Below are 12,473 nucleotides of genomic sequence, written 5' to 3'. Positions count from 1 at the left end.
GTAGGCTCGTTTGGCGCGAGAGGAATGACATCCCGCCGCCGGCCGAGTGTCGCGCCGCCATCGACATTGACCGCGTTTATGCATGCGGTGCTGTGTGTGTGTGTGCTAGCGAGCGCGCGCTTTATCGAAGGCTTGTTTGGTGACAGTTGTCTTTCGTCTGCTCTCTGTCCGTGTGGTGGCGGCGTTCGCGGTGGTAGGGGTTGAGTTTTGTGCGCGCTGTTCACCCGACCCCGTATTCATTCCACCTTCGATGGGGGGTCCCCTTTAAGCTGGATATATACATGGAAGTCGATTCAATTTCAAGGTTAACTTGTGCGACGACGACGACGACGACGACGGACGGTGTTGATGGTTTGGTATTTTTTCATACCTCGCATTCCAATCCAATCCGTAAAGATGGGACAGAGGAAAGGTGTCACTAAGTGAGAGTGAAAGCCGGTGCCTTCTGGTAGCGGGGACTAACGAATCGTCTTTGCAATCTCTTCGCGCGGACAGCTAAGGCAAACATTCTAATGACACCAAGCCTTAGCTCCGTCCGTGCATCATTAGCGTTTCCATCGTTAGTTTGGCGATATTTATAAATAAAGAACAAATGGAATGTTTCCTTTTTAATGATATCATTGTGAAAGAAGTGCAATTTTTTGCACTATTTATTCCACATTTTAGATTTGTTTTTTTTTTTAGTTTTTGTAGAATAATTAACATTTTTACTAGATTATTACTAGATCTAGTCATTACTAGATATTTTTGTAAATTTTCTAAGGCATTCCCATAATGTGGAGGCTGTCTGTAAATAAAATATTCAAATTTGAGCCACTTAAATTATATTATGATTATAATTGAAAAAGTACACACTACACATTACTAGAAATGATTCAAGATTTTCACTGTGTTCAATCACCCTACGATGAAAATCGGAATAAAAGGAAAACCAAGCTACTTTCCTAAGAAAAAGCCAAACCACATTAATCTTACCCTCGTACTGTCTGACATATTCCAAATAAAAACAGTGAAAATAGAAAAATGGCTTCTGCCAGGCACGACATTGGCCCCTAAGGATGGAATATACAAAATATTCCCCCAAAAAATAAACCAAAAATGTTCCTATATTTTCACGTCTGTTCATCCATCGAAAGAAACAACAACAAAAACCATAGCAATATTTGCAGCAAAGCAACAAAAAAGACCCTTGAAACATACAACAAACAAACTTAACAACCTACGCACAGCACCTCACATCCTTGTAGTCCCCGGTGCGCGGCATATATGCACGATCCGTGGTGTGTGGCAATAATCGCCCCATTTTCATCCCCGGTGGGATCTGCTTGTCATTTTCCGCACCCACAGTCACTGCTCTCCTTCGTTCTTCTTTTCTGCTTGATTAATTAGGAATCATTTTCAGCACGACGCATTCGACCGGGGCGGCGTGTTGCGCGCTAAGCACAGTAGAACACACCTAAGAAACATTACAAAAAACATGCACGTAAACAACACGAGAAAAATGCTTCTTTGCTTTGTGTATGGATGTTTCCGCGAAGAGTGTGGGACTGTTGCTGGATTATTTCGCCACCGGTTTGGGCGGACCATGGAGACGCCAGGTCGTTTAACTGACTGCGCAGTGTCGTTTCCATCCCTTCCCTTGGGCTACACAATTAATACCGATCTTCACACGATCCTCGCCGCGTAGGTAAGCGGTTTATGGGACAAATAAAAACCATAACCGCACGTTTACCGCACACGGCAAAACTATTTCTGGGTGATGGAAAGCCGTGCATAAAAATGTTTTCCCCTTTAGAGGTGTGAAGCAATTTATGACGCTGGTTGGGCGAGAGGAGTAAATTTAAAGGAATTTGAGATTCTAAATAATCATGAAAACAATATTGCTTTAACGCAAAGATAAGGGTTTGCTAAAAGAACTGTTCTGTCTTAATTAATTTCTTAATGTTTGTGTTATTTCTATGTTGTACTAAGATCAATTCATTCCTTCTGTAGACAGTCCATTCTTGGAATAAATTATCGGACATTACTCTTCGTTTTTTTTTTTAAATTAAGGGACAAAAATTGTCGATTTGGCATGGGGATATCTTCACCCGCACTAACGAAACGTTAATTGCACTTTCAATAATGGTACCATGAGTCAGCAGACAAAATTTAACACCTCTATCAGTCGAACTGTAACCGTGATGGCCAACCAAGTGAAGCAACTTCGTTAAGAAGCGTGCGCGTTTAAAGAAAAGGACAACGCCACGACCAAAACGAACATCATGCAGCAGTTTGTGGACGTCGGATAACTCCGTTCTGGCATCTACAACATCTTGACACTATTACACAACAATCAGAACATCGAAGGAAAGCCCGTTTCCGAATGACCGACGACCCTGAGGGACAAGAAGCTCCAAAGCAAGCTGAAGGCTAAGATAAAAGCCGCTACATAGCTGTTTTCGGCTTGGCCGAGAGGTCGATACAACCGGCGCAAACAGTGCAATAGTACCTAGGAAACATGAACAAACGTATCAGGAACGTTACTAAACATTGTAAACACCTAGTAGCATCATATTGCCAGTAAGCAACATAATCGCAACAACCTAACGCTCAGCAAATCCAAGCACATACATAACCTGCCATTTACCACTATAAACCAATTATGTTCCCTTTTGAGTAGAGCCGCTCGGTGGAAAGAGAAAGAACCATAGAACCATGTGGTTTCCCCTTACGTGTACTGATAGACAAAAAAACGAACTGTCCCCATTAGAGGGACGATACAATCACACTAAACAAACACACGTACACTCAGGAGAACGTTCAAGGATTCCGGCACACTGTCCCATGGGTACCTTTAACAGCATAATGTGGTCGTTATGGCAGTAAGCTTTAGGTTCGCGTTAGCTAGCGAGTAATTGGATTTCCTTTCACGGTTAGCAGCACGTTTTGTGAGTACACTCGAAGGGCTTGTACTACCATCAACAAGCAGTATAATTAACACGATATGATTTATCCTTATTAACCTTTATGTATTAAACATTAATCATAATTTACCATAAACAAATTCCTTCAAAACGCTTCTTAATTTCATCATATTTAATGTCAACACTGTAACACTTTTCGCTTTCGTCCTTGGTGGGCAAACAAAGCTGGTGTAGATTATTCACAGCAAACCCCGTCAACGTTCCCCACTCGAAGGATGAACTCATCAGCAAACTCCAGAGTGAATCCGCTCTATGCCTTCCAGTATTTTTCCGTTTCAGCATCTGTTGGCGGATAATGAGCCTGACATTGTGCCCTTTTGAAGCTTGTGTGAGCGTAATCTTCCTACCCATACATATACACACTGTCAATCTGGTTGGTCCTACCCGGTTTGATTGCAAATCTAGGCCTCGGAGTAAATGCCCACAGTCACACACACACACACTCTACCATCATCCACCGACAGTGCAAAAACCCCACGCGGCATCCGATGAATGCGCACGTGAAGCAAGTGGTTGAGTGCTTTTCAACCTCCCTGGCGCTGCAGCAATGAAAAGCGTACCGCACCAAGTCAAGTGCGGTAGAAAAGGATAGCGATTGGATTACCGCAGGGGTGGAGAGGACACCCCGGGCCAAACGACACGACACAGTAATTTAGTACTGCGCCATGCATATTCGAACTCAATAAAAATGCGATGGTTTGCCCATCCACCATCCATCCTCCTCCTTGTGATGATGATGATGCACACACATTGGGCACAACCGTTTCTCGCAGGCACCATACAGACCAGGGCATCTTTACAATGTGTGCGAGTTAAGCTGCACTGTCTCGGGCTGCACATCAATGCGATAAAAAGTGCACAGTTGGGATGGTTTGAAGGACTGTCTTCTATATAATGTTCATGTAAGATTCGTTGATTTTTTTTTTAAGACATTCTCTATAATTCCGTACATATTTTTTATTTTTCTACTTTTTCATTTTTACACCATAGCATTCTGTAAGGATGGTTTATACTAATACGAATTAAATTATAAGACTTACAACATTTTTATTAAATGCCACAACAGATGTCACGCGCATCCAAATCTAGATTAGATTCGAACTCAAGACCCTCTTTGCAGTAGGCACAGAACTTACCGACGGCACTACAAACCCTGCCCCGGAACGAATGGTTCGATAACGACCAGTATCGATTTGTGGTTAAGCCGTCTCCTTGGCCCAATAATAGCCATCACACACTTTAACGCCACTGTGGCATGACAGGGAGGCATGTGGCATGTTAAATGTGTAATAACATCAAGCTGTTGAAATTTAACGAACAGCAGCAGCACCATATGAAATGCTTGTAAATCCAACTTCCGGCAGCTAGCAACACCGACAGTGCACCTTTCTGGCCTGCCACCTATGTGGTTCAAATGTTACATACACACCACCGTACGATGTACGGCTTCGTGCAGTGTGCTGCAGTATTGGCAAAACAGACCTCCAAAGCATGACCTGCCCGTCAATTACAGCCGATACACCTTTGTATGGTAGGGATCATCCCGGTACCGGTGAAGTAGGGACATTGGAGAGATTGTGCAGCGTTACATGATGATGACGATGATGGTGATGGTGATGGTGACCTAATTTACGCGTGCCGTGAGCCTTTCCCCCAAACATGTTCATGCTCCAAAATGTCGACGGGCCTAGGCTACTGCGTGTGAAGAAGTAAAATGAAACTCAAACGCTAGTAGCTACTCTTCCATTTGCACACACACACTTTGTGGATTACGGAAGTGGTAGCAAATCAACAAATCACCCAAGGCGTCAAGTGCAGTGCAGTGTATGAGTACGGGCGCAAGCTACCGCTTCCGTTTCAGTTAACCATTTGCTTTCGTTTTGGTATGGCAAAAAGCAGCAGCTATTAAGCTATCACACTGTGAGCAGGCATGGCGTTGAGCTTTCCCCGGCAGCGCACAAAACGGAACACGGTATAAGGAGCCATCATTAGTCCGTGTGTGTACGTGGTTCGTGATCCTGCAGTACACAGACCGAGAGGCGAATCCTTCACGCCGCCGTCATTCGTTTTTATGGTCGCTTTTATTATGCTACGTCTATGGTACAACCGACGAGTCGTTGGAGCTCGTTCTATCCAGATAATATATACAGCTCTATTTGCACACCAGACTGCCAGACAACTCCAAAAAAGCTAAATCAAACACGAATGCTTGAATGAAACAACCGAAAGCCGAAACCATCCTCAACATAAAACTCCACCGAGACGAGTGTTTTGACTGCTTCTCGCCTTGCTGGCTCTGCGCTTTCGTGATTCCTTGCTTTTTTTGTTGTTGCTCTATTCCTCCTTCCTGGTGTTGACTATTGACAGGTGGCATAAAGTGTGACCTCTTTTGCACGTAGTACTACCACCACCGTTCCTCTTTCCCTCAATACCTCATATCTTTGTGTTTTATGCTACTCGCAAACTCATTATTAGGCCGACTTCGTTGAAAGAGTTAAACATTCCTTACTTTTTATTTTTAGCGATTTTAACACCCTTCCATCAGTTCCGCTTTCTACTTCAACTGCTGGAATGTAGCGATAACACAAATCGAGCAAGATAGCATTGTCTTTATGAGCAAGCGTTAACATTGGTAGCCGGGGAATACTATTTGAAATGTCCTGTTCAATATGCATCGAAGGTGTTGATTGGCAGAGCTATTACAGTTCAAAGCTTCAAAGCTGTTGGCGTGCCGATTTATATTGGATACTTTTCTATCTTGTCTATTATCGGCTTTAGTCTACCAGCTATCGTCTGGAGCATTATTTTTTCGTGCTCCTATTTAAAGGTTATTCACCATAACATGGTTTGGGTTAAAATAGTGGAAATAGGAAATGATCGTTACGGGTAGTCAAGCTGCGCTTGCAACACATGAATGAAACGCATTTTATTGGAACATTTGCCGTACTGCAGATTCATTATTTGGTTTCAGAATATCGACCCAATCATCCATGGAGCACACAGGCCAAGCCATTTGATTTGATGTTTGGTTTAATTTATTATTCCCTTTAGTCATAAACTGCATGGTTTTGGACCTACTCTCGATCAAAAAGGTTGATGAGTTTGTTTGCCCTGCCCGCAGCAGCTGCATTTTACAGCGTTAGAAGGCCCCTTAAAAGCAACCCTGTTACAAAACAGTTCCCCTCCCATGTCCGCACATATGAGCTATCATGCCTTACACTAAACACCAACTCACACAACAAAACAGAAAACCCGGAAAAACGCCGCCCCATGCAAAATAATATCCTTTTTACCCGACAAGTAACATTGAGCAATCAAGGGTAACGTTTAATATGTGTGTGTGCGCCCTGTTTGACATGCCCAGGAGGTCGTCATTGCCGTAGGTTTGTGCAGACACAGTAAGCAAGCAAGTACGCACCATAAACCATTTTTCGAAGCAATCGAACTTACACACAGAACCAATCGGGTCGAGGGACACGCGCGTCAGTCAGCACGTTTGGTGCCGTGACCAGGAGTCAGACCTCGTTTTGTTCGGTATTGTTCAAGCGAACGGAGATATCTCACAAGTTGTTTATGTTTTTGCGAGTATTAAAATCGTAGCATTATATTTACCAAACCACTTTGCCTGCATTGCAGTTGAAGAGGGGGGGAAACAAATAGTTTGCAATTATTGTCTGAATAGTTTCACCGGCGAAGTTGGAACCACTACAGTTTGCAACAAATTAAGCAGATCAATACGAAAAGGTTACATCGTCCCTTGTTGCGGTAGCATGACGGAGGATCCTTACACGAAAACCTAGACCTTTAACAGCACAAAAAGGAGCACTTGAAGTAGCTTCCCCGACCTCCCCGAATTACACTTCTCTCTGATTGTTTTTATGTGCACAATTTACTACATTTGCGCTCCACCGAGTTGGAAAAATACAATATATTGCAGGCAATTGTAGGACAGACGCCGTACAAAACGCGCCCTCCAAAACAAAAGGGCAACGCTGGGGAACTTTTTTCGCTACTTTCAAGCACGCTCCACACTCGGGATAGGGCAGGATTGTGTTAATATTTTTTTTTCTGTTTGCCCTTCCTTTCTTTAGTAAGAAGGTTTACTTTGTAATAAGAACAAATACACACTTCGCCCCTCCCCACGGGGTAGACGGCACACCGCCGCCGGTACTTACGTAGGTGCAAACGCAGGACAGATTCGCGTGACAAGCCATCGTTTAACGCCTCTTGCTTTACTTCTTGTGGCAGATTTTCACGCTCCCTTAAGAGGACGACTACGGATGGGGCGGTTTCGGCTTTGCTTTAACCGGAACAGGCACACTGCTCGCGACTGCAAGTAAGTGCAGCAGCGTAACGTAAATGGGGGCAAGGATACACTTTATTGGTGACACTATTTCACTGCCAAACACGGAGCACCACCAACATTAAAACGGTGGGAAGAGTTTTGGGGATGGTTGAAGATTTTATCGCTGGATAAGGGGCGTGATTTGTTCCTTCTATTCCTCTCTATATTAAACCGTAAGATTAGCAACACTTTCTCTGCCAGAAGCTCTAATTGTCTTGTATTACGGAGTTGTGCACATTGTAAAGTTTTGTAGTTTTGAGTACTTCAACGTTTCAATTACACGCGTTTTAAAAACAGCTAAAAATACATTTGCTACGTTTATCCACTTTAAAACAGCTCCATTTTCTTCTTTATTTTTCTTCCTTCGCTTTGCTTCAACTAGAACTATAATATCTCTCTGTCCAGCAGGCTTTTCCCCTTAACTGAACTCGCCCCCCCGTCGCGTCGCACTTCACAGCACTATAATTTAATTAAAATTTTGCAAAGGGTTTAGAGCAAAGGGCTTCCCAGTTGCCCCCGCTTATCATTATCCAAAATACGCTTCTCCACGCTCTGCAAAAAGTATTTCTTTCCGATCCAAAAAAAATAATGACACGAAGTGCACTTTCGAAGCGGACCTGTGTATCACTTCCCTAACTAACGAACGCGACACCACGACGACGACGACGACCTGCAACTATCGCGACGACCACGGCGAGACTGACTAGGCGAACCGTCTGCTTTCATCCTGGTCGCGCGCGCGATGCTTTTGCGCCTGCACCTTGCGCGCGGCTTTTCGTTTGCGTTTCGCGCGTGAGCTCGCGACGGGTGAGAGCTTGCTGCCGCTGCTACCCACGCCCCCTGTGTCTGGGGGAACGGGCAACCCAACGATCGAGAAAAATGGGAAGAGGGTGATGCTAATTTGAAAAGCATTTTTCAACCCCCTCGCGAGTTTAAATTCGGTCGGTCGGTGTAACCGTTTTGGCACATGCATCAGGTTTTTTCTTGCCTCCCTCGAAAACACCCAAAAGCTTGCTTATTTTATCTTTCTAGTAAGTGCAAAAAGCATCGGTCAGTTCGGGTCGGTCTTCTTCCTCCTTTTCCTCTTCACGCATGCCGGAAATGGGTGACCAAATAATATGTTTCGATAGATACCATCCCAAGTGGCGCCGAGCGGAATCGGAAGAAATTGTTTGACGAGCGGCGACAACAAGCGCGCACACACACGTGAGGACTTTGCCAGAAAGGGGAGGATTGTCTCACCCTTATAGTGCCTGCAATCGAAACAAAACATAAAAGGATGTAACCAAGGAGAGCGACGGAAACGATTGTGTTTCGCGTTTGCCCACGGGGGCGCACTTGAGCATGCAAGGACCCTCCCGCTCGCCGCGGTGTGTGTGTGTGGGGTTATCGCCCGAAGTGGTAACCAAACAAACTGAAACAAAATATACCACCATCACCCACCACTGTCGCACTGCCCTTTCCTGTGATCGACCGATGGCAAAACGTGAAAATATCGGGGTCGTCGGCGTCGGGATATTGGGGTGAAAGAACCGACCCGGAAAATCTCCCTGCGAGTCGGGGTGGGTGCAGGAAAGGGAAGGCAGAGAGGGCAACAGTTTCCTGGTACTAGGAAGCAGCTGCTGGTACTTCCGAGAGCTCCCTCTTTTTATAAACATATATTATTATTAATAATAATAAGAGTAATGGTTTGATGATCGTTTTGCGATCATTTCTCCATTTTAGTAATTTATTTATTTATTTTTACCATTCTATAAGATTCTATTTTTATCAATATATCAGTCTTTTTGGTATAAAAGAAGTTGTTGATTGATGTAAAATGTTTTAAATTATTTACATTAATTTATTATTTAACATTCGATGCATCCTTTAAGAGCCTTTTTTAAATCACATCTGTTTGCCAACTATTATTTTAAGCTGCTGCACGATCGGAATCGATAAACGCAAACGCATCGGAATCAGGATCAACGAGAAGCACGATGTGTTTCACGATCGCTCGCTTCCCTTCCCACGGCTCGCGTTACCGCGCCAAACTGTTGCAAATCGATGCAATTACGTGCTCGTAAAATGCCTTTTTGCATTCCCCCGTTTGACCGATCGCATCAAGGTTAGCCCCAAAAACAAAGCCTCTGCAAGCTACACAAACAAACAAACAAAAAGGCATTGCACACGCACAAACAACCCCCTAATCCGCGGCAATTGGCGATCGAGCCTGATCATGCAATTCGAAACCGTGTTGTAAATTTAGTAAGTCTCCCACACACAAAGGAAATTCCGTACGCGCGGCGTTCTCTTCCTCGTGGGGCTGCCGCGGACGGAAATAAAACCAGTGATCGCCAAAATTGTGCACTTATTTTTCTACTGCCGTTAGTGGCACAACGTACGAAGTGCAGTGCAGTCGTCATCATCAACATACTGCTTATAAACAACGTTATAGGAGGTTTTAATGGCCAAAAATCATAGTCTCCACTTCTCATAAGTAGCACTCCTACGCAAAGGGGAGACCCCCATCCGTCCGCATCATAACCATCCTACACTTTTGGCTTGCAACGTCTTCGCACGTCTGCTCCCTTGGTCTGGGGTAAACTATGGTTTGTTTTTGCTTCGCGTTAAGATTGTTTGTGCCGGTCGCAGCCGTCCGCTTTGTGGAATGTCCGGTGAAAAATCAAAGAAACTCATATTCGTCTCCGGGCGCGGGCTTGGAGGAGTAGGAGCAGGACGCGATCGTGTCGTCATGTCCGAGGGCCAATTCCATTCCAAGCGCATTAGATCACCCGGCGGTGACCGATCGCAACTCGGAAAAACAATCTTCCTTTCCAAGCGGAAGGTGTGCGTGGGTAGAGAAAAATGTCTTTTCTGTCGCTTTTTTTTCTTCCTTTAATGCGATTTATGAGTGTGCGCTTGGGAGAATGGTTTTACAACGGGAAAGACAGAAAAAAAATGGGAATTGAACACGAATGGGGACGAAATTGGAGCTAAATTGGGTGGTGCGTGATCGCGTGGTTAGTTCAGAGGTAAAATCATTAAAATTAAAATTGATGAATGCGAATAATCCCTTCACTTGAAATTGGTATTACTACATCGTCCAAAAATAATTAAAATCCTATTCAAATCTTAATTTGAATTGCATAACTCTTGTTTAGATTTAAGAAAATCATGAATGAATGTTTCGAAAAATCTAACATAATTCGATTCGAAGTGGTATTTTCGAAACAGATGCTAAATCTTATACAGAATCCAACTAAATCGGGAGTTATATTCCAACTAATCCTATTTTATATAATATAGTTTGAATTTCATTTCATTTTTCAATATTCGCTGAAGCCAAATATCTTCAATGCAAATAAATTATTTTCATAGAATATTTATGTTTGTCAATAGGCAATCACATTAAAGTCTTTTCAGATATCAAGAAACATTAAGGATATCTTACTGGATTGTTCAAGCTTCAAAGTCAGAACAACGTGGAAATATCGGCCATTGTAAGAGTTAGACCCATGTTTTTCTCTGATGTATTGGCCAAAATTAAGGCTCTGGACATTCCCATAAGACGAAATATCAGCATCATCAGAATTACATCGAATCACATGACCTGTAATATGTTTTGATTTGAGTTTGAATTTGAATTTGAAGATTTGGATACATTTTGCAATCATAGTTAATGTCAGGCACAAATTCAGGTAATATTTTTAAGGTTATGTAAAAATAGATGGTATTTTGGCAAAAAAGTATTATTAAAATAAATATTCTATAATAAGCAGAAGCAACACAAAAATAGGTAAACATTTATATCGCGTATAAACCAAAACTACACAATTATGAAAACTTTACATGAAAAAATAGAAATGTAATCAAGTAAATGTAGAAAATAAATATTGACGAAGAGAAAATAAAGAATTGAGCGAATGAGCATTTTACGATGCTTGTTGTGCTGAACGCGTGTTGCGTATTTCCTGTTTGATATTTTTCGAACCCAAAAACGTAAAATTCACGTGTTTTCATAGCAAAATCTCGTATTCATTCTTTCTCTCTCTCACGCGCATTCTCACCTCATGAATGTTCTCACCAAGAATTCTCTCTCACACCCATACACATACACACTTCCTCTCTCTCACATACACGCTCACTCTCCCTCTCTTTCTCTTTCACCAATTGTTCACTCTCACGCGAGCGTTCATTCATAAACCGCGTAAAAAGAAGCAAATAAACCAACGAAACAAAATCGTCTACAACAAAACTGCATTACAAGAAGGAGCAACGCACACACGCAACACACGAATGGCGAAAGACAAAAGCGAACGCACCAATTACCCAACGACGGCGACCTTCGCGCTTTACTTACCCTTCGCCAGACGCCGTCGATTTACAAGCCGTTTCTGCTAGATTACTTTCCCAATATAATCAGCCAACACACCAGCCAGCTCCCTACCACCACGCGGGTCGGGCAGCACTCGCGCTGGCCCAAAAACAATGGCGCACGGGTTCTTCTTTCTCTCAGGCGAAGGGCGAACACGCAATATCGGGGGCTGGTTGTCAATGTCAGCAAATCAACGTTCGCCAACAAGAAAATGCCCTTATTTTGCACGCAAAACGGGCGCAACGTCACTGTGTCACATGCACACACGTCGCGGTTTTTTCTTCCGTTAACCGCAAATCCCTTAGTTTTACATTGGGCGGGAAGAGGAATGGAGGAAACACGGCACACAGTACAATCACAACATTTGCAACACTCACTTCAGCGTAGCCATTTATAAATGGCGCACACGGATTAATTATAGATCCGCACTGGACACGGGGCCTTGTCTAATTACGCTGCAAAAAGGAGCAGGTTCGACACGATGTAACGCAAAAACAATATCAACCCGACTTGCTCTCCCCGCAAAACAACGCCGCCAGGTGATGGATGCTTGACGACGACGACGACGACGATGATGATGATGATGGTGGAAATCTTACCGTGCTGAAAAGACGAACGGCGAACGCAATGCCCTTCGGAGCTGAAATTCAACCCCGCTCGCACACCGATTACACGGCCAGGACGATACGGTGAGTGGTTTTACGCGCACTTTTTGCCGCCCAAAGCGTTGGGCACGCTTGCCGAGCTGCTATTTTGCACGGGCGATGGAAATTGTACACCAGAAAATCTTCAAAATAGCGGAAAA

The 12,473-nt window shown here is 43.6% G+C and overlaps 1 protein-coding gene across 3 annotated transcripts in view; it reads right to left on the bottom strand.

Annotated features, from left to right (window-relative positions):
- Positions 1–12,473, bottom strand: part of LOC1280107 (tubulin monoglutamylase TTLL4) — a 24,735-nt gene extending 12,262 nt beyond the window's left edge. Inside the window, exons 1-2 of one of the 3 annotated variants that reach the window (XM_061654821.1) lie at positions 12,268–12,473; positions 12,046–12,123 (exon numbers count right to left, since the gene is read on the bottom strand). Coding sequence is in view for 1 of the 3 variants with exons in the window: in XM_061654818.1 (XP_061510802.1) it covers positions 7,142–7,180 (39 nt within the window). In the remaining 2 variants the exon portion in view is untranslated. Of the gene's footprint in view, positions 1–7,141; positions 8,017–12,045; positions 12,124–12,267 lie in introns of those variants that run through there. The other 2 variants (XM_061654823.1, XM_061654818.1) reach the window with 2 other exon arrangements.

This window comes from Anopheles gambiae, chromosome 3 (genome assembly GCF_943734735.2).
Source record: "Anopheles gambiae chromosome 3, idAnoGambNW_F1_1, whole genome shotgun sequence".
NCBI lineage: Eukaryota > Metazoa > Arthropoda > Insecta > Diptera > Culicidae > Anopheles > Anopheles gambiae.
The sequence above is the reverse complement of the archived record's forward strand: the minus strand, read 5'-3'. Positions and strand labels throughout refer to the sequence as shown.